Raw genomic sequence first — 23,462 nt, 5'->3', positions numbered from 1 at the left:
TCGTGGAAGCTCACTGTATTCAAACCTCCCAAGCCCACCAAAACTTATAGGGGGATCAGTTCTCCTGAATCAGCTGCTGAGAACAATTCCACACTCTTATGCTGCCAGGAAATGTGTAGGCTCAAAAGACTGTTTTGAGACCTAGTAAGAGCTTGGTGATGCTGTAAGGAAGTTAAGTAGCTTCACTGGAAAAAAACCTGCAATTTTAATTGCAGAGAAGAACAAAGATGACACAGGAACCAAAAAACTTGTATAGTTTAATGTAACTTTCTAATTTTGAACGTTACATTCTATCAGTGCAGGTTTTTTGACCAGTACATATACAACACAGATGCAATTATTTGCTAAACTGAGACATTGTTTTCACAACATGGGTGGAAAACACGTCGAGTAAACCAGCGTGGACAAGTTCACAATAAAAAGTTTTAAGAGTTAGGGTAACATAATGCTAAAAATTAAAAATCCCAGTATCTGTCACTAACTGATTCCCACTGTAGTATTTCAGAGGTTAATTAATCCCGTACCTCAATAGACTGATTATGTTCCATGTTGCCTTACTCTCGGATCTCGGGCATCCTGTTGAGGACATGCAGGAAGCCTGATGCCTGTGCAGAACCCCGCCTGAAGCACTGCGGGGTGAGGGCTCCCACCTCTGCCAGGTGTACCCCAGGCTGCGAGAGGCCTCTCAGATGGATTCCAAGGCATCCATCAAGCATTGGCCTTTCTGCCTTGGGTCGTTTCACGGGTGCCAGGAACTAAACTGAGCCCTCCTTGAAACCGAGTTTGCTAAGCTGCCTTGCTAACCCCTGCACGGGCTGTGGGAAACACCAGCTGCACCAAGACTGAGCGGAAACAGGGACTTCAGTCCATTCTGTAACACTTCTCTCCAAACCCAATGAACTATCACAATGCATAAACCTCCCTGCATGCATGTGGGCGTACCTGAGTGAACGCCAACACACGCAAAAAGCAATTTTCAATCTGAACAAGCGTTTCAGTTAGGCTACTAAATGCTTTTACTCCTACTAAAATGCCAGACCTGTGATGTTTGCAAGTTCCCTCACGTGTCCTATTCTGAAGAGGCTGGCATCTCACAAGACTAGAAGCCCGTGAGACTGGGGAGGGAAATGGGGGAGAAAAAGTGTGTGCAGTTCTCTATAGCTTACACTTACACAGGACAAACTTGAACCATTGAAGGCATGGTGACCTATTTTAACATTTCTTGAATTTTTAAAAATTTTTAAAAAGTTCTATTTATTTCTAACACAAAAGTTTGGAGCAACCTTCACAATTCTGAATCATTCAAAGGTAATTTACCTAAATGCAACCAATTCTGCCTGATAGCGTTGCACTAAGACTGGCTGATACTGTAAGGCCAAAGCTGCCCTGGGAATGCTTTGTGTTCAAATAAGATCAATCCTGTCAGTGTTTGAGCCTTCTGTTGCACCAGTTGTGAAACACTAATGCCTGGTCAAAAATGACTACCATCAGGAAATGGAAAAGCACGTGGGTCTTAGCGGGCAGCACTTATACCCACGTGTAGTAGCTGCCAGGCAAAGGATGACATGAAGTATGCATACACACCAAGTGCTGCGCAGAAGGATGCACAGTGGCTGACCTCCGCAGCGAGTGACAGCTGGCAATCTTGACTGGACTTTGGAGTTTTTGAAAACATATACTACATGCGTACCCAGGAGGAAAAACATACATCAGTACAGGCTCTGCTGAGAGGCAGATCAAACTCTCAGATCTGGACTCTCCTGGCAGAAAGGAGCAGGGAAATGTGGAAGGGCACTAAAAGACACACTGTAAGGGACACTGGTGCTATCTGCAGTGTCCATGTGCACACCACTCTATCCAGGCTCTCAATCTAGAAGGCGTGCTACCAGCTCTTACCTATTGCACAAAGCACACAAAAATTCCATGGCTATTTTACAGCTCCAAATTAGATCGTCACTGCATTTACTATGAATTCCCATTTGATTCTTATCATCTGATTTTTTTCTACTGAAAATCAAATTAATTCTAAAACCAATAAACTTCACCACTTTTACGTACAAAGATTACATTGCTAAGACTAAATGTACATGTAATAATTCCTCCCATAGGTACAAAACTTGCCTCAATTCAGAAAATACCAACCAATACTGCTTAATGTACTATATGAGTAATTGAACATGCAGAATATCTGTTATATAACCAGATCACCATTCACAGACAAGTGTTTCCAGATTACTACTACAGCTGTAAATTAAGCGTGATAAAAAATTTGACCAGATTTATAAAAAACCATCCCTACAAGTATCTCAAAATATTCATCTTATTTTTGTTACCCTTAAAGGCATAACTATAAAAGAATACTTAGAAACAATTCTAGGCAAAATGTAAGAAACAATTACTGACCTGATAGTAAGTTTTTATTTGTTTCACCAAAATAGACAAATTTTGAATCCTTAATGATGCATCATTGTTTACTTTTTTGTTTATCCTCTGATTAGCGGACTTTGGATTACTGGGGAAAAAAAAAAAGAGAAAGAATAAATTAAACACACTGAACATTAATCCTTAAAGCACTCTATCCAACAGAAATGATATGGTTAATGTGCCAGCATAACAACTTTTTGCTTTAGCTACCATGCCCCTTTTTTTCCCCTCGACAAGTAAATAAGGAGCTGTGGAAGTGACTGCCAAAGGCAGCAAGAAGTAACTTGAAACATCTGTCTCCGATACAGCTACTCAGATTAGCACCCTTTTTGGCTATTAACGCAGTATGTAATTGGGAGCACCCATCCCCATTACAGGAGACTGAGTATCAGAAGAAAAGTTTTGTGGCTCTGCACTTCTCCACAAGCAGCCCCATCCCTGAGGGAATACAGAAAGCAGAACACAGCTATAACATAAATATTCCAGCACACGCTGCAGACATCAGGAATCATTCTCACAATTACAAATAATGGAATTCAGTCTGGCTACATTAACAAATGTCTATATACTGAAAGACTACACAATGCTATTTTACTATCATACGGCACAAAAGCAGAGTGTAAGTTTTAATTTTTAGAACCATGAGGAATATGAAATACATCATGCTAACACACCCTAAATTAATTTAGATTTATTTACAGAGGACTGAAATCTGTCAACAAAGGGATTATTAATTGGAGGTTTTCTCATGTACTCTCACATACTACCAGATTTTTCTCTGGTTTATCTTGGCTTCAGATAGGAAATCAATCCCTTTTTCCTTCACAAAGTCAAAAGGATCTGAGGAAATGCAGATGAGTCACCCTTTTTCAATATCTCGTAACATACCACCTTATTAGTCACATACAAGACAGCGTGACAACCACTCATTGTGATCTTTCAAGGAAAACAATGCAGAATCAATGCAGCTCCCCCGCAGCACCCTGTAAAAGGCTTAGAGAATTCAGAAGGGATGGCCAACGTGAAGTTTAACTTTTACAAAGGTACTTGAGACAGTTGCACAACACAACTTTTGATAGTTAATGATAACTATTTGTGTTGTTGAACGATATCATCAGATAAATGCACAGCTGGCTGGAGTACTGCACTCAAACAAGAAACTACCACTGTCAAACTGGAGGTTCCCACAAGGGTGTGTGCCTTCTGGGTCTGGTTTTATTCAACGTTGTCATTAATGATTTAGACAATGGAACACAGAATACGCTTAGCAGAACTGCCATTGGCAAAAATTGGGAGGAATTAAAAAAAACAAAAAACAAGAAAACCTTCAGAGAACACCATGGCAATTGAGAACAACCCTGATAAAGTACAAAAGTGGTGTGACAGCAGTATAAGGGAACTCAGTAACAACATGTTCAGGCAAAGGATTATACTCGGGAATCAAATGCAGAAAGAAGAGTAACTTGCTATATTACAGAAATGACCTGAATATTGTAGCGGGCCCAACCAAATACCAAGGGAAAAGAAATACCACTGCCAAAAAAAACCCCTAATTCGTCAATTTTCTAGTACAAGTGCTGTCTGAAAGAGAAGTAGCTATTCTATGCATGGTACAGATGCTGCTTCAGTTCTTAGAGCCACACTTCAGGGCAGGTCCCTGTTTGCACAGACTTTTTCCACAGGTGAACCACCTGGGTTCTAAGCAGCACACAAAGGCTCCCCCCCTCAGTTCCTTGGGCGTACCGTATTACTGGGTGACATACAGGTACCCCTGCCCCTGGAGACTGGGAACTGCTGATTGAGAAGCACATCCATCTCACAGCGAGTTCCTGCAAGGTTCCTCAGGAGGAGACGGAACGGAGCAGCTTACAGGTCAGCACAAACTGTCCTGGCAGGACACCGAGGCCCTGCAACCTGAAAACCAGATACGAGGGATGCACACAAACTGAAGGCTGTGCAAGGACACCCCAAAAAGAACATGCATCATGAAGAACAAATATTTTATCTAAAGTAACTACACCGGAATAGTCTCCCAGATCATCAATATACATGTGATTCATACGTTTCTAGATAGATACTCAACTGGAATGTCTAAGTGTCAACAACCAACCCCCCCACATGAGCTATTCCCTCTACTCTACTGAACACAGAAGTATCATGATTTGTTTTGATGCAATTTATCACTTTGGTAGTTTCACGTGCTCCCTCCACAAGTGTCACCACAGACAAAATTTACGTATTTTTCATTTTATGTTACCTAAACAAACTTTTATTTGCCTTTTACAGCTTTCTTTGGTTTTAGCATGTTAGACTTTTCAAAAGACACATTTATGACTTTTCTTCAGGTTATTGCTATCAGAATTCCCTGGCCTGTAAGCATGAAACAGTGTAGAAGAAACTAGATAGAAATAATGTAGAAGAAAAATTTCTGGGAACGGAAGTCAGATCATATATAAACCACACCTCCAACATAGTCATTTTGAAAAGAAAAGCAGTAAGCATAACATCTTTTTTCTCATATACATGAATATAAATCTAGGAAAATTAGGACACGGATCCTTACACAGGTAATTGCCTCATTCCTAAATGCTCATCACCGCGTTCTTAAAAATACTATAAACAATTACAGTACATTTTAGCATATATTACCAAAACTATGTGATTAAGATGTCAACCTGGATTTATTAATTCAGCCAACCTGTAGCTGCAAAAGGAACTAAATGGGCTAAGAGTGATTATGCTTTGCAGATGTGCAGAACTGAACTCCTTTCCAAACTGAATTCATTCAAATTTGTTAAAATCAGAAGAGAAAATCCAGGATAAATCCTGCTGACCTGATGGCATACAGAGATCAGCTGAAGTCTCCTATTTCTACATTCCTATCTCCAAAAGGCCGATTTGGGCCCTTAATCTTCATCTTTAATCTTAATGACTATCGGATTATCTCCAGGCTTTTTCATCATCTTCAGCAGCATTTCTACAGCCATACATTTTAGATGACTCTCCCTTTAGCGCACTCAAAACAGAGGGCACTGGAGTTTCCTGGATATTGTAATAGCTCTTACTTCAGTATCAGCACAAAAATTAGTGTGCAACCACAAGAATTCACAACACAAGTGTCATAAAAGCTCAGGCTTTACACTTTCTCATTTCGAAAGCTGTACTAGAAAATTTAGACAGATCTTGTAAGAACAAAAACTTTAACATTTGCATAGCACTGTGGCTTCATAATGGTAGGTAAACACAAATCTTTACACACTTAAGACAAATTGTTACTATCCCCATACTACAAATGGGAAATGAACACAGAAACAAATTCCTGAACAACCACAGAAACAATCAGTGCCAAGGCTATCTGTGTGGAGGAGGGAAAAAGATGGGCAATTAGAGCCCAAGATCTCTTAGGACACAAATTCCTAGTTCCACACCTTGGTCACCACCACCATCTTCACATTTTGCAGGACAATTATTTCACTACTGGGACTTGCACACACCAAAGATGCAGCATGTGAACTTTGAGTTTTATTTGATGATATGAAAATTAATTTTTGAAATTAGAAGGCATAACATCTGGGCAACATCAGGAACTGTAGGGTGTCATTGTACTTATACCTGCACTTTGCTTCTGAATACCAGCATTTCTCCTCACAGTACAAAAATAAATAATTCACATTTCTCAAGTGATGCACTAACAGACACGGAATCTGAGCACTTTTAGAACACTTTAGCAGACGCTTGGCAACAGTACAACAGCAAGTCATTCTTATGTTTCATCTTCACCTTAATCCTTAGAAACTCAACAGTGTACTAACAAAGTCCATGAGACATTCTGAGGTATAAGTTTTGTGTCAAAGATAATGTTGATAGATATCAATGATTTTTTTAGATCTTTCAACTACTTTTGAAAGCAAAGCAACATTCCTTTACTTCCACAAATTCACCCCATGTATCCCACTCCCCCCAATACAGATTTTTTTTTTTTTAATGTGGTACATATCTTCATCCAGCAAGACCAACTCAATGACTGACACACATTCCTTACGTTTTATGGAAATTCCAGGCTTCTTTTTTGATAAAAGTTACACTGTTTTGGGTCAAAATGATTCATTCCTGTGTCTTAAAACAGAAAGCATTCCACTTTTTTTTTTTTTTTTTTTTTGGCACAAATTACAGGAAACGGTTTACTGAGACTGTGAATTTTGCAGGGAAGGCTTGGGCCACAGATGTGCTCTGGAACTACATCTTTACCACTTGAAAAAACTCACAGTCCAATCACATGGTCCTTCGCCAGTGCACAGTATCAACAATCAAAATCAGAATGTCAGCCTCAGGACAACCTGGTGCACAGAACATATCTATTTTAATAATCTTAAATTTTTCCAAAAGATTATGGTGACAGGTCCAACAGAAACACAAAACTCAAAGTTCCCTTAACATTTTTCAGTAGAACTTGAAAACAGTTTATGGTAACAAGAAGTTGAACCCCTCGCTCTTGAGGATCAATAAAATTAAAGTTACTTAAATATCAGTATTAACACTATTAATCTCTACCAGTCATTTTTAATGTAATTAAACATGTAGCCTCAATAACTCACTCTAGTTAGCAGGAAAGTTTTCCTTCTTTGATTTTGTCACTTTTTTGGTAAAGATTGTTGTGCTGGCTCATTATTCTTCGAACAGGGGAGGTAAGTTGTCTTTGACAGTCTCAATCAGTACATGTTAGCAATGACTAGGATGACTTTTACTTGGAAAAAAATTGCTTCTAGCCTTTCCTGAAGTGAAATCCTGCTCTCAATACCTTCTAGTGCAAACGGGACTTCACCTCTGTAGTACGGTAATTTACATCTTCCTAACCACATTATGTCATTAAATGATCATACTTTACAAACACAGACTATTAATAGGCTACCTACTAAAATGACCCACATGTTGAAATGTAAACATTTAAAATAGAGGCCGCTGGGTAGAAGAATTCTTCAATGTTGGTATTTACCAGTCTTCCCTAATTTTCAATCACTGCTTTCTAGCTTTCAGATTCTGTTTGAACTGTCAGTTTTGACTTGCAACATGTTTTAAACAGCCAAGAACAGGCCTGATGGATCACTTCTTGACCATGCACTGTTACCAAAAGAATTGTGATTAGGTCCTCCAGCAGAAGAGTCATTATTTTAAAAAATAAACCCACCTTCATTCCCAATACTGATAACCAGGCCTCATTCTCTCAAAGCCTCCAACTTTAAACCTCAGTAGTCTCCTTAATTCACAAAACACCATTTTAAGTAATCTTAATTTAGTCAATATGGTCCATCCTCCTAAGTATTGATGTCTTAACTCATTCCTCTCGACGAGGAAATAACACAGCATGATGTTAGCTACACATTTTCCATTGTTTTTTGTATAATTGTATTTTGTCAGACTGGTTCAAAGCCGAGAACAGACACACTAATTTTCTTATCAAGCATTTGAAATAACTAATGAGAAAAACTAATGAAATATAATGTGCAAATACTTTTCATACAGAAAGCTAAAATTCTAAACATAAATTGCCAAAATCTGTATCGCTTTCAAGAGCATGCATCTTTAAATTAGTTTACATTTTTTGGCAACTAATTTATTACAGATTTTAATAAATTACTTGTATCTGTATGTTGAATTGTTTTATTTTTATGACCAATAAAATTTTGATAATAAGTAATTTTTATTAATGCTAAACAATTCTGTTTATTAGAATACATTGGGTCCAACACCAGTGAAATAAACTAGTACATGCTGTTGGAAATACAAAGATGTGAATGAAATAATTTTGAAAATAGATCAGTTCTGAACTACACTTTTGTAAAAATAGCTTTAAACCCAGTTTTTTAAAAACATAATATTCTAGTGGCTACTGCGCTAGTTACACTATAAACATATTTAAGGCAATACACGCTCTGAACTCTGAACTGCTCCTTTTATTAGGCAGAACTGCTTCAGTGGCAAATAGCCTAGCAAAATAGGGCAAATCTGTCTAGAAGTCAATAGGAAGCAGAGCAGTAACAGATACCCTTAAGCAATTTTACATTTAAGAGCAACCTACTTATGACAAGATACATTAATTTCAATAGCAATAAAAAAAGACAGGAGCATCTATCCCAATAATGCATTAGTTTAAAACTACTGATTACAGAGAGAACTTCAGTGGTTTTGAAATACTACCAGTGTCATGAATTACAGATTGAGACCTCATATAATCGGGGATTATGTGTCTTTAATTTTTCATTGACCAAAATCTATCAGAAATGGGAATGTGATAGCTTAATGGCTTCATGCTTAAATCTATGCAGACTGCAAACCAGTTGTGTCCTCTCTTGCCATCTGTTCCTTGATGGTACTTAATCATTAAGTCTAGTATTATAACGCACCCTAATTTTAAATATATCATTGTTTCAATGTATTTGTTAAGTACAGTGAAATGCTGAAACAAGCACTTTGGAAAAGATTCTACACAAGTGTACATCTCAAGGGGTAATAAAAACTGTTATTCTATCTGTGTTTTAGCTCACAGTAGCACAGTATTCACCTTTATGCAGAAATGGTTTTGGCCTAATAAAGCCATATCTCTTGCAAAGTCCCTTTAATTAGAATACGGAGGCTTACTCTTGCTTTCTGCTGAATATTTCAACAATTACTGGTATCAGAATTTTTTCATAGATTTCAAGTAATAACACAGCATTTCCATTATTTACTATTAGCAAGAAAATAATAAACACGTACAAGATGTGCTTTACAAAGACATTTAATAAAGCAGTGTCCTTTTACTGTGAAAGTAAAACCAAGACCTTCACTAGAGAATAAGATAATCTCCAATTTGCTTCCAACATTTGAAGCAACACCAGACAAAGCAGTCCACTGAAGCAATGAGGTTATCAGAAGCACCTTCACCTAGGGGACAAAAGGAGCACTGGCCTTCACGGGTGTACTGTTCCATCAGTTATAAAATCATCAGCCACAGTCAAAGGGTCAGTCTGCAGGAGTGACAGTGTCAAAGAATGGGGCAGATCCTGAAGTACAATACTGTCACTATCTGAACCTTGGGATCAAGCACATCCTAGGAACGTTGGTGCAAGACAGCATACTTCAAACTCCCTCCTGCATCTATCAGTATGACCAGTTTCTGCTGCCAAACAGTATTTTCCATGATAAATGTATCAAAAAGATAAATAAATCTTAACTCCTTCTCTATACCTCTGGCATGTGCTCATCAGGATTTCTGTGCTGACAGAAATGGATTTGAATGGATGACTTCCTTGAAGAATAATAATTCGGGACACAGACTATCCACTGTTGAAGCACGCAGAGAAAACTTGGCACATTCTTATCTGAAAAAATAGATGGCAGTAAAATCCTTCCACCTCTTGAAAAGCATCATGCAAGACATGCAAGCCCTGAGGCTGCAGTGTATCGATTACACTGACAGACCTGATGGCCGGGTGACATCACACAACACACACATGACTATTACAACCGGAGATCCGCAGTCTGAGTCGCTGAAGATGCGAGGGATGGACATTCTAGAGTTGGTCGAGTGTTCACTTTGGAATCCTGCTTAGCCTTGTATCTTTGTGCACATCCAGTAAAAGGATGCTCTAATCCTAACGTGGGATAAGCAAGCAAAGGTTGTGACTTACATTAACCACTCCTTCTCTGCATTTTTTGCACGCCTTTATGACAATCTACCTCTTCCTTGTAAAACGCCTGTATTTCTACCCTTGAGACAATACTGTTTGAGCAGCCATCAATGCACAGTTCAAATGGCCATGTAGTTCTGCAGACATCTGCTCAAACATGCAAAGGTGCCATTACAAATGCTGAGATATCCTTTACCACACAATAATGTACATATGAATATTGCAATTTAAAGACACTTTGCTAACTGTGCACTTAGCAAAGATTGACTGTATGTGCCAAAAGTTCAACAGTTGTATCAAAGGGGTTTTGCCTCATGCTAATGTGAGTTTCAGGAAGTAGGTCTAACATCAAAAACCTTTTGGCCCTTGTGCAAAACCCCATTTCCTAGGATTATGTCCAACATCATAAACTATTAGGAGGCTGAAGCTCTACGCCTACTTCAAAAAAACCATGACCAAGTGGCCTACAACAGATCGGCTGGCTGATGGGGATCACAGGGAACACTGCCAAAAACACAGGAGTGGATACTGAGCACGTGCAGGGAGCTTTTTCCTACTCCCTGCCTTAGCTCGCAGCATCTGACCAGGCTGAACTACTCACAGGGTAGCTGCACAGTGCCTAAGCTCTCCTGCTGGCACTCACAGCAGTGGAGCTGCCTAATTACTCATGGCTGAAGAGTGCTAGAACAGCTGTATCTGAAGCAGTGCCACAAGCCTTTGTGCCGGGTAACCCTGTCTCTCCCTTGTCCGTCAAGATGAACCTGCTGTGCCTCACGACCTCAGGGCTGCTCTGGCCAACTGCTCTGCTGGGTGGTCCCACTGTCAGTGGTGTTATCTGCATGAAGAGACATCCCCTCACATCTGTATGCTCCCAAGTTTACACATTAATGTGCAAACAGCCAGACAAAATCATAGCATATTCAAAAGGTCTGGTGACTGATCTTTAATTTCTCCCTCCCAGAGTTTTAAAAAAAAGCAGAGTTCAGAACAGCCCAGATTTACTTTTTATCCTTTCTCCTTTCATTAATAGTAATAAGGAAGATGCATGCAGGTGAGCAAAACGTAAGAGAAAACGAGAATAAAACAGTTCACCTGTCATTTATTAAGCACACACGTGTATCACTGAATTAACACCCTGCAGAAACCCCTAACTTCCAAGTTTACAGAGCAACAGCCGTCTTTGGCATCACATAGTATGAAACAACTTTACTACTATTGTTTCAACTCGACTATCAGATGCACTTTTTTCCTATCACACTAAAAGGTTCTATTTTAAAAAAAAGCTTTCTGCCAGAGAACCCAAATAGCAAATCACTACTCCCTGCCTCAAGTAACCTGGGTGAGCTCCCCGCATCAATAAGAATGCAGAGCAGCCTCTGCCCCACAGCTAGCAAAAGGTAAGCTGGCTCCCACCAAATTAAGAAGTTTCACTGATGGAAAGGAAAATCTATAGGATCCAGAGCATCACAAAACACTTAACACTGTCACACAAAATAAACTCCTGGGTATTAAATCACCAAGAACTCTGAGAGGAAACAACTTGACAAACAAAACTTTTTTTGAGCAAACAGATGAGAACCAGAAAGTCTGACAAATACGCTTTTACTACTTCAACAAATCTAAGTAACTTACAAGGGTTATCTTGTTGGTTTGGTTAGTTGGTTGGTTTGTTGAGGTTTTTTTAATTGCTAAAGGCCTAGTAGCAGATGCTGTTTGAAAAGGTAGAATTAGACTGCTGTAGTACTTGTACTATACTACTTTACGAACTAAACTAAAACAAAGAGGCAGCACAGGATGCAAGAGCAAACAGTCTACAAGGGACAAGCAAGAAAGAAGGTGGCCATACCACAGAAACAAAGTACTGAGGACAATGACTACCCATTCGACTTCAAGCGTTGTGTGTTATTCAAGCATTGTGACTCTCAGGGTCAACTTTTTTACCTCTGAAATGAGCTCAAATTTTAAGAGCTATTCAGTCCAATACTAATTAACAGAGTAACTGAAAACTATTTGACTTTGTGATTAACACCTCAATGTAACTGACCATTAGAACACTGCAAACATTTACACCCGCAATAATCCCGTGACAACACTAGGATCAGCTTTACATAAGTAAGCACTCACAGATCTGGATCACAAGATGCAGCGTGACTTGATACCCAACATCAGAGGGCATTAAAGTGCAAAAATGTTTTTACAATCTACCTTGGAAAGAACACTGTGCAAACATACAGGTGGTAGTTTGGAACAAACATCAGAAACAGTTATAAAAGAAGCAGAATAGGGTCAGAAAGTTGTCATCACAGATAGGAAGCAGCAAGCAGTACAGAAGAGAAGCATATAAACACTTATTGCCCTTAGCAAGTGACATTTGTGGAGCTAACAGGCTAAGATATTAATAAGGTAAAATAACTTACCTAGGATTTTAAAGCAATACACATTTATGCAGTCTTCTTTATTTAAGCTTAAAAAAAACCTCTTTAAGAGATAATAAATTTGTATATACAAATTCTTCTCTTCTACCCTAAGCAATTTCCAACACCACAGCAATATGTGCTTTGCTTTATTTGATAATCATAGCACTACCAAAAATAATTTCTCCTTGGAAGACTTGGAAAAATGTTCACTCATTTACTTTGAACCTTGCTGAATCTATACATTCTCAAAAATAGTTAGTACTTCAGATGCAAAATAGCCTGACCATAGGTAAGCATTGTGGCACACTGAGTATTAAAAAATGCAGGAAATAGTGATGTGAGATCAGCCTAGTTAGATGACAACAAAGCTACCCGAATATTACAGTGACTGCAGTGACTGAAAAGATCTTAAGTCATAAAAAGACTGCCACATAATTTCCATTAAATACTTTTAGTGAGAACACTATGACTCTAGAAGTCCCTTTTTTATGAAGTACAATAAAGCCTCTATAAGTAAATTAATAACAATAAAAGACACATCTTCCTCTTGGTCTGTACCAGTTTTTAGACCACCACGTGACAGATCTGAGCCCTTTGTACACAATATTCCAAGGAATAAGACAAATTCAAACGCAAGGCTCCTGGAAATAAGGGGATTGCCAAAGAAAATAGGTTATGTTTCTTGTAAAAAATGTATCCATGTGAGCAACTGCATTGCTTCAGCACACTGAAATGTGTTGCAAATTTTGCATGCCCATCAACAGATGTACAATCAATCCCCTCCTGACTTAGATAAAACAGAGCAGTACCTGAAGGACCTTACCCCGTTAACTACCCAAAGCTACAAGATAAACATACATACAAGGGCCTGTAAAATAAATGCCTTCTTTTAATCTTAAAACATTAACATTCATATTCTTGCTGAGATGCAAACCAGTACTTAGTAAGTATGACATCTGTCTACATTCTATCACACATCAACTAGTACCTGTATTTTACTCTTGTCTGGCACATACAATACAATACTCTAAATATACAACAAGTATATTCCCAAGCTACTGGGAAATTACACCAGACATTTTTTGCTCACAGGCCTACTTAAGAAAAATGAAGATACCACACAAACAAAAACTAGAGCAAATATTTCCCTGCAGCTTAAAATAAGGTAAAATTGTGTAATAAAACTAAGTGGACTCCTATCTCCTGTAACTCTCGAGAAAGGAAGCAAGTTTTTGAGTGTATCTAAACGTACCACACAGATTCAAAGATTCACTCAAGAGCCAGGAATACAAGACAAGCCTCTTAAAAGTTCATCCCTTACTATTTCCCAACCCAGAAATGCAATGTAAGAAAGCACACCAACTGAGTCTGGGTCAAGCAGTAGTCTTGCTTCAATTCAACGCCTTAACATCAATTAGTCCAATGAAATGAAGGGTGGCATTTTGTAAATACTGCTTAATGACAACTGCCGAAGAGGCCATGTCTCTTTGGAGCATCTTAAAGCATAAATACAGGACTCTAAAACAAAGAAAACAAACAGAGACTCCCACAAAGTTATTACCAAATAATCTCTGACCACTGAGGTCATGCACTCTAACAAAGCAGCATTTTGAAAAAAATATCTTGATCCCTAAATAATTACTACATAGGGAAAAGTGGTACAGTATGAAAGACAAGGAAGGCAACAAACTGGTATTAGTTTAGAGGAAAACGAGGATGAACCAAAAATAAGAGGAACGTATGAAAGAACACAATGCTAAAAAACCTCTTCTTAACAGAAGAAACAGATGAGGAAAATCTAGAAGTAAGCTTCTCAAATTTAACATAGGATTAAGATGTGCTTGATTTAGTAACCAATTTGTCAGTTAGCTAGATTAGTTTTTACAAGAAAGATCAGAGCACAGCAATGCTTTGCAAATGTTTGTGGTGTAGAGATCCCCAAACTAGTCATGAAACCTGAAGAAACACAGTCTTGCCAGTGAAAGATGCAAGCGGATCAGCCTAGGTAAAAATATTTGTAGCTAACCTAAAACTCTGGAATTTACTGCTGCTATACTACCAAGAAACATGGCAACGTTGTAGGGCGGCTCAAGGCGGCTCAGCCACTTGGGCAAACACCTTTCTGGTATAAAAATTAGAGTAAAGCAAGTGCTGTATTGCCTGTCCGTACAACACAGGGAGTCAGGACAGTGGCCGTATGGAAGCAGAGGCAAGTAAAGAGCAAAGTCAGCCCTGCAAACAGAAATATTACAGCCAGCCATAACTGGAGCCAGAAAGCTCAACCCAGCCTCAACACTGGGTGCTGCTGAGGGCAAATGATGCCTACGCGAGCCACCGGGCCATCACCCCCAACCGCCAAAGCACAGAGCACAGCCACTAGTGCGAAACCGGGAGGCGTCTTCCCTGGCTCCGTCACACTCGCGGCATTCCCCACGCGGCCCTGTGACTTCTGCTAAAGCTGACTCTGCCGTGGGCAAGGGCAGCTCTATTCTGTAGTGCTGCCCTGTGCTCTGCGGCTCTGCCTCATCCTCTCCCTCCCTCCGGCATCTCTGCCCTGCGGTCTCCAATGCAGTGTACGTGTGGCTACATACAAAACAGCCTTAAGTGAGCTACATCACAGGAGACAGGTTGTCAGTACACTCCTCCTTACCTTTCCTTGACAATGAAACACATGAAATAACATGCCTGGAAAGCTATTAGTGAGTTTATTTCATTATTTTCATAGAGTGCTTTGAAACAGCACATAGAATGTGAGTGAAATGCAAAATACTATAAAACTGTACAGCCATAGTGAATACACGTTGTTTTCTTACCAGAATATTTTCAATGCTGAAACAAGCTGTTTTGATTCTAGATACTTCAGTTAAGACTGCTATTTATGGAGCAGGTAGATAGAGCACCTGCAACAGAGGACCTCTGTATGTATTAAGAAATGTTTTTTAACTCAGCTTTTATTCCCTGGCCCCAGCTACTAGCCTAGACTAAAGACAGGATAAGTAGTACACTACCAAAAAAAAAAAGGAGGCAGAGTCTAAGAAAGGTAAGACAGCACATCAAGAAGAGAGCAACAAAGTGGATGTATACACACAGAGGTAGATTAGATTATTTACTTCCTAATCTTCAAAACACTGCGAGAAACAAGAGTGAAACAGAATAGTTTACTGAACGGAAATAAAACAGGGTAGACAGGATGAAGGAAAGTGGACACCAACTGTGGAAAAGGGTAGAAAAGCATCAAAAACACTAGTAAAACAGAGACATAAGCAAAGATCAAACACTTTAGGCATTTTACGTTCAACCCACACTTTTTTCCCCTTTAGCTGTCAGAAACTCAAGTGCCTCAGAAGTACAGGTATCAGCCTCTGTCCACCTCATTTGTCCAATTCAAAGCTCACTGCAGGCAGATGTTCAAGTCTAAAATTAATCATCATTACACCGTTAAGAACTGTATTTTCCTTTTTTTGTAATCAAAAGATTTTAATGCCAACAGTCTTGACCAGAGTGCACATCCTGCTGGACCATTTGTTAAAGAATTAGCTTCTTTACAGAAACCCCAAGTGTTATAAATTCAGCTTTCCTTAAGAAAAATCTAGGCCCTACTGCTGCAGAACCACTCTGAAGAGCAACAACTCTCAAACTACTGGAGTGACATCCACCTTCCATTAGTGGAAGCCTGACAGAGCACGTCTGAACAGTGTGAATCAAATCCATTTGCTTCAAGAAAGTGAGAAAGGTGCAGACTTAATAATATTTGACTTTTTTTTTTCTAAAATAAGTGCTCTAACTCACCAATTTAATTTTCCCCAAAATTTTTTTCCATTTCCCCTCCCAGCCAGAACCTGGCTGCCTCTTGGTATTTGGTCTTCTTCACAAGAAAGAGTTAATTGGATTGGAGTGCGTGTTCCTGCACTCTTTCACAGAGCCAGGCAGCTGGCTCAGGCACTAGAGATGGAGTCCAGTTTTCAGGGAAAGATATAGGCAAGCCAGAAGTATGGGCTGGCAAGCTCAACTGTTTGGAAAAAAAAAAAGCATACAACTAAAGACTAAGAGCTCAGAAAAGGAGTCAATGAAGCAGTCTACACATTCTAGGCACACACCACCAGAGTGGTGGAAGGAAACAGTCAGCCAGCCCGCCTGGAAAATTCTATGGGCATGAAAGGCCTGATGTGGATACAGTCAGTGAAAACCAGAACGGCAAAAGGGAGAAAAACAGGAGAAGAATAAAATACTTCATCCTTTCCAGTAGTTTTCAGCATGTCTGGATGCAACGACTGGTAGGGATAGTATCGACTGATACAGTCAATTAAGACAAAAGTTATGAACGGAATACTGTGATGAAAGCAGACAGGTTCTCCAGACAGTGGATTAAATTAACAGTTTCAGAGTCTGCTTCTGTATGGGAGCAATTCCGCATACCGTTTGTCCACTAGTTCCTTTAAAACCAATCCGTTGCCACAAATACAAAGCACAGTAAAATAAAACCATTAAAACTAAAATACAGTTTCAAGTCTTTGTTACTTGACCAAATATTAATGGTGGTGCTAAATGTAATGAAAGTCCCTATCTTGTAATTACTTGCAGCTGCCTATTTTTATTCAAAGGAACTAGCAAGACTCTTGTCAGTTTGGGAACCACAGTTTGTACTACAAGACTTCCAGCATTTCTTACACAATCCTACTGGAATTCAATTAACAAGTATCAGAGAACAAGACCTATCAGAAATGAAAATAAAAAACAGTCTCTGTTTCTGCAAGAACACCTTGATCTTCTTGGATCAGAAGAGTATGTAAAAGTTACAGTACTAAGACTAAAGAAAAAAAAAAAAGGTGTTGTTAGGTTCTGGAAAAAATATCTTTAGCACAACTAAGTATTACTTTACTGTAGATGTGCAGCAGGTGACTAACCCGTTGAATTACACTGTTACACTTACTTCAGTAGTATACCAACATATTTTACTCAAGTATATGAGCACTTCATAACGTTCCAAGTATTACTATAGAGGTACAGTAAAGGTACGAAGTATTCTTGGTATGTTCCCCCACCTCCCTGCCATGGCAGAACACCAGTGCAGTGATCTCTTGGTTTCTGATTTATATCCAAGAAGCATGACCCCTTCCTGTATCAAAGAACACAAAGAAAAAGGCTCTGATTTAGAAAGACAGATGGGTTTCTATCCCGAGGTATCAGATACTGACTGATCCCAGCAGAAGGTAGGTAACCGAATACTTTTCAAGAACTGGACCTAAATTTAAACAGGAAATGAGAGACATTCTCTCAAGTTAGGACCTAATATTATAATGCTGAAAGTCTCCTTAATTAAAAATAAATTAAATTATAATAATAAAATTGGCCTATAGCATCTCCAGCAAAGAAAGAGCTCTTCAGATGTAACTGGACACTGAGCGGAATCTGTGTGATTTTCACATGTACTAAAATATCCAAAAAGTCCAAAGACATACAAGGAGTGTAATGAATTATTCTTTCTCATGTACGAGATACTAATAAACTCAATGCTGATAAAACCTGACCATCTCAGTACCATTATCCTGCAACTACTCCAATGCTGACATCTATTTCCTCTGCCTGAATCATTACAATTGTTGAAAATAAATTTGGTCTAGATCAGCGCAAGGAGAAACAAATGCCATACTAACAAACTCTCACTTGCAGCTGACAGAGGGCAGGATTAACTCTTTTAACTGAACAAAAACCTTCTCTGAGTAACACAACTTTTTTTTGATTGTGTAACTGTTTACAAACCATGCCTAATCCAATATTAACACTCACTTTTATGGTCACAGAATTTGTTTTTTTCAACATTTGGCAAAAATAAAGTATTGAAGGATAAATAAAGCAGAACCACAGCACCTCTAACAGCCTCCACTTGTTCATGCCTTTAACACCCTTTAAAGCATCTAATGCTGCAATGGCTTTCCAACCCCAGCAATCGACCTGCACCGCCACCACCACATAACAAAGTCCTTAGCTGACAGGTACACACTAGCTGTGTTCTCACAGCAAAACATTAACAGTCTTAAACATCTCAAAACTAGTGTAAATAATAAGCACCATATAACTCAACTCGTGTAAAAACAACGTCTAGTGGTGCTTTCCACACATTTCTACAATGGCACTCCTAGTGACTTCTCCAAGAGCTTCTAAGAGTGCCACAGCTCCTAGTTCTCATGTGAAGGAACTCACTGAGAGATTTAAAAAAAAAACCCAAAAAACACAACATCCAACATTCTGAAGAAAAATATTTTGCTTTTGAAGCCACCTGATACAAATTTTTCTGCCACATTTCCTCAACATATGGTAGTTAAGACTGCAAGGAAAAAAGAGAAATACTAATAAAATGGAAAATATTGAAAGTTATATTGATGATTAATAGGAGCTGCATCTTTTAAATGTTTTTGCAAATGAAGACATGTTTACTAGGTGGATATTCAAAGTGAATAGGACTAGAAGTTAACACAGGTTTCCACAGTGACTTCACCAGACGGAATCTGTCTGCAAAACACAAAACATTTTTTTCCCCTCTTTCAATCCTGGCAAAAAACCCAAAACACACCCCACACACCTCCCCCCAAAATAAGAACACAGTTCTGGAAACTTCAATTCTAAGGAGTAATCAATCATAATAGGTTTCAGTCCCCCCAAAATGTATTTTAAATAAAATACACTTTCCAATGTAGTTACATATTTGTAAAATGAATTTATTTGTATGCCAGTCCTTTTTTAAGCACCTCTAGTTTAAGGTAGTTTTAAATTGTAGTGACTACCAAACTATTTTATTTTAAATTTACATCTCCCATGTGTATTTTTTTTTTTTTTTATACATACGCACACAACTCCTTCCAAGTCAACCACAGTAATCACGGTATGGGGTCAAAGATGCACAAAGTCAAAGCCAAATTCAACGCACAGTGCCTTAAGCATGCGAATGTTCCCTCTCGTAGCTCTCCATTTTACATACACGTATCCCACATCAGTTATCAATTTATAGTCTTAGTATTCCAAAAAACTACTGATGAAGTTTAATTTCAAGACTATATTCTTCAAAATCACCTTGTTCCATTTCCAGTACTAAATTTGCCTTCTGGCTGTCAAACGTTTTTACCAAATAGAAGCTTTAAATGTTAAATGTGTGGTCATAACTGACAAGCTACTTAATTTATACATAATCCAAGAAAAAAATAAATGAACTGTAAAATAAAAATAGCATGCTTCAGTGAATGCATCACTTAAAACTCTTACTAAAATATGCCAGAAATACACTCGAGATTTTTCTCAGAAAGTTCAATTCCACCAAGTTTTCCATGTTTCTCAGTATTACAAAAGTGAATACTTGGAATTTTAGTTGCACAGAAGTAGGTGACAAATACTGGTTTTAAAAGGATGCAAATTCAAACTTGTATGTAGTAACATGCAGATCTTTTTACACAGATTATACAAGCTGAATACCAACAGCAAAAACTTTTAAAGTGCTAAATATGACTAAAAGCCATAAACAGAGTAAAAGGATGCCCATCACTGAGCAGTGTTCCTGAGGAACAGCTGTCAACACAAGCTGCTCACCCACTGATGTATCTATCCAGCCATCCATAAGCTTAATTTTTCATACCTATACAAACAAGAGACGTATTTCTCTGTAATGACTTAAAATATCAGAAAAGTAGGTATGGAGAAATTTTTTCCACTGGTAACATTTTTATGATTATATGACTAGACACTTGACAAATGTCTTACTCTCTAGCATTACAGTAGCAGGCAACATTCCAGTCAATACTATGATTAACAAAAAGTTGCCATAGTTATAAGGAAATTTTTCTATCAATCACAGTTTTCCATAACAATTTAAAAAATGGTGTGAAAATGTTTCCTCTGTGGTTCATTGCCAGAAAACATTCTATACTCTCAATTAAAATATCAGTTTTACTGCACAACTGCTATCTACACTAAGTTGGAACTGTGAGAAGAAGAAGGAGTCAAAGGACAGTCCATTTACTCAGTAAACAACATTATGTGACTCGCATATGATCCTTAAGTTGTATGTCACGTGAACTAAGATATGTATTAGAATGTTATTAGCCAAGCAAATTTATCCAAAATCTTGTTTATGGACATGACTTCCAGTAGAACGAACTTTTATCCTTCTCAGTGGAAATCTGGGTAACTATTTACAGTCATCCAATTTTCCAGTAAGTTCTACATGTCATGATTCAGCCTGTATTACACTATACATCCTGTAAATACATCACTCAAACATTAAACTGTAAAGAGTATCTGCTGTGCTCGGAAGTCTCCTCTTAACGGACCACATGACTACTTCAAGTGTAAAATAAATTTACTGAAGTCGATATGGGGGAAAAAAGAGTTTTCATAAGCAAGCAAAGCATACAAGAGCAACAAGGCAACGGCAAAAAAATAAGCCCAAGACACAACTTGCACACACTCACATTTGCAGCATGACTTCGTTCAGAAACACGCCATCCACTAGCGCCACATATTCCTCCAGGTTGGTCCCATTTCCTCCAGCTAACGGTCCAAATGTCTTAACCTAAAACATAATCATCATCACCGTGACACTAACTCCACCTTATTCTCTGCCGCAAGGCATTTATCTTCAAACAATGAGCAAATAAATGAATAACGTGCGAGGAAAGATGAATGCTTACCCAGGTGACAAGAGGGCTAGACATGAACTGCTCCAAAAGGGGTGTGAATATTTCGTTCTCCATCTTACAAAAAAACGGTTAACATCAATGTAGCTCCTCTGATGCAAAAAAATATGAGAAGTCCTTCACTGTAGCAACTCTCTGCAGTGCTCCAAGGATTTAGCTGGAGTAAGTGAACCTCATTTTTACCATGCAATGCAACAAAAAAGTCAGTGCACTGGCAACTGGGATTTATCTTCCTCTTTCATGGAAAAATGCATTTGAAAGTCCATCTACGCCTATTTCAGCCTTTCCATTGATGTCTCTCCCTTCCTACATACCGAAAGGGTAGAAGGAAGGAAGGAAAGAAAAGAGGGAGGCTGCCTAGCTACTGGGATTCTGCATCAGACAAAAAAAAAAAAAAAGAAAGGAAGGAAAAATCTGCTTCAGCAGCGGCAGCTCCTCAGAAAGGAAGGAGAAATTCCAGTAAAACTCTGCAGGCTCATCCTGCCCCTTCCCCACAAAAAAAAAAAAAAAAAAAAAAAAAAGAAATCCAGACAAGGGGAGGCAAAGAGGGGCAGAGACCCCCACCCCCACTCCCAGCTAAGCCCCCCAGGCTGCTTCTGCACACCAGAAAACCCCTCAGCACCCCCCCGCGATGGCACAGGCAGCCCACAGAGGGGGAAGCAGCCCCCGGCGGCGATGAGAGGCTATTTTAAACCAGTTCCCTTTTCTAACCCCTTCCCTTTTCCACTAAACTACGCCGCAAGCGGGGAGCGGAGCGGCACACGCCGCCTCGCCGCACAGCCTCGCCCTTCCCCCGTCCCCTCCCCTCAGCTCCGCTCCCTCCTCGGCCCCCCGCCGCCCCGCGCTCCCGGCGCCCCCCACCCCAACGCCCGCCTCCAGCCCTTGTTCCTCCGCTCTGCCACCACCCCCCGCCCCGGCGCGGGCTCCCGCGGCCGCGCTTCCCCCGGCTCCTTCCCGCTAACGGCCGCCGCGCCTCGCCTCAGCCCGCCCGGCCGCGCCGCATCCCCCGTCCCCTCCTCCCTCCCCTCCCTCCCGCCTTTGCCCGGCGGGCGGGTCCAGCGTATGGATCCCTCCGCCGCGGTCGCCGTGCGGCAGCCGCTGCTCCCTCCGCCGGGGATCCCTCCGCCGGCGCGGGTCCCTTCCCCCCCCGCGCCGCAATGAGAAAGGGGCGGGGCGGCTGCAGGGCTCGCGCGGAGAAACCGGGGTGGAGGGGGATGAACCGCACCATCCGCACCCCTCCACCGCACGCTCCCGCCGGGCGGGGGAGGTAGGACGGGTTTTCTGCGGAGGTGAACTCCAGACACAGCCGAGTTAACGCAGAGCGCGGCTTTCTGGGGAGACGGAGCGGGGAGCGGGGCAGAGCCCAGGGTGACAGGCGGGTCCCGTGCCTAAGCCATTGTCCTTAAGCTCGCTCTGGCCACTTCTGTTCCAAAGCTCCAATGCTGCATTAACATACGGCACCGTATCTGCTTAATAGATTATGTAGTTTATCGACAAAGCATCTCCCAAAATCTCAGGACCAAAGCCAGCTTCTCTTCCATGGAGTAGAAATTAAACCGCTGCAGCATTTTTCCTAATACCTTTCGTTTTACACACAGTTAACGCAAAACAGTACAGTGAAAGTGACTGAAGTCCTTTTGAAAAACAGCACACTAACAGCTAAACAGATCAGGTTTTTTAACCCAAATACTGGATACAGTGTTTGTCCTAATGGTCCAAGATCAGAAAAAAAATTCCAATCATGACCTTTTCCCCATATGTGAAACTGAAGAGAATGTTTAAGTAAGAGATTAGAAAAATAAATCATGGACCTGGAAATATTAGTATGCAGTTTGTATTCCAGGGGGGTTTATTTTTTTTTAAACAAAGTTGCATAGTTAAGTGACTTTCTTTGGATTCTCACAACTACAGGTTTTCAGCAAAAATCAGGTCTTTCCCTCCCAAACCAGATATTCAGAGTGAACTCACAGTCCTGTGAAAGAAAAGAAAGAAAGAGCAAAGGAGAAATCTGCATTCTTGGAGCTGAATAAGAATCTGGTGATCCATGGGTGAAATAACTGCCAACAAACTACTAGCCCTTAAAGGCAACTACAAAAGCATTTTTGTAAAAGCCTGACTAACCAACTGCTACGCTCCCTGTATCTGGCAACAGTACATAATATGCAATTGTGCTCACAATACTACAGAAGTTGCCTGGCTCATCATTTTGCTTCTTGTGGACTCTAATTAGGCAGTAATGATTTTGGCATAAAGCAATTTCTAAGAATTAG

The 23,462-nt window shown here is 39.8% G+C and overlaps 1 protein-coding gene across 16 annotated transcripts in view; it reads right to left on the bottom strand.

Moving 5' to 3' along the window:
- The window catches only part of CCDC88A (coiled-coil domain containing 88A), an 80,404-nt gene extending 58,582 nt beyond the window's left edge, over positions 1-21,822 (bottom strand). For all 16 annotated transcript variants that reach the window (XM_074864546.1, XM_074864547.1, XM_074864549.1 and 13 more), the window contains exons 1-3: positions 21,187-21,822; positions 20,968-21,068; positions 2,404-2,512 (exon numbers count right to left, since the gene is read on the bottom strand). In XM_074864546.1, coding sequence (XP_074720647.1) covers positions 2,404-2,512; positions 20,968-21,068; positions 21,187-21,249 — 273 coding nt within the window. In that variant the 5' untranslated portion in view covers positions 21,250-21,822. The remainder of the gene's footprint in view (positions 1-2,403; positions 2,513-20,967; positions 21,069-21,186) is intronic.
- Positions 21,823-23,462: the final 1,640 nt, after the last annotated feature.

The sequence above is a fragment of the Strix uralensis genome, chromosome 3 (genome assembly GCF_047716275.1).
Source record: "Strix uralensis isolate ZFMK-TIS-50842 chromosome 3, bStrUra1, whole genome shotgun sequence".
NCBI lineage: Eukaryota > Metazoa > Chordata > Aves > Strigiformes > Strigidae > Strix > Strix uralensis.
This window is presented reverse-complemented; position numbering and strand designations above follow the sequence as displayed.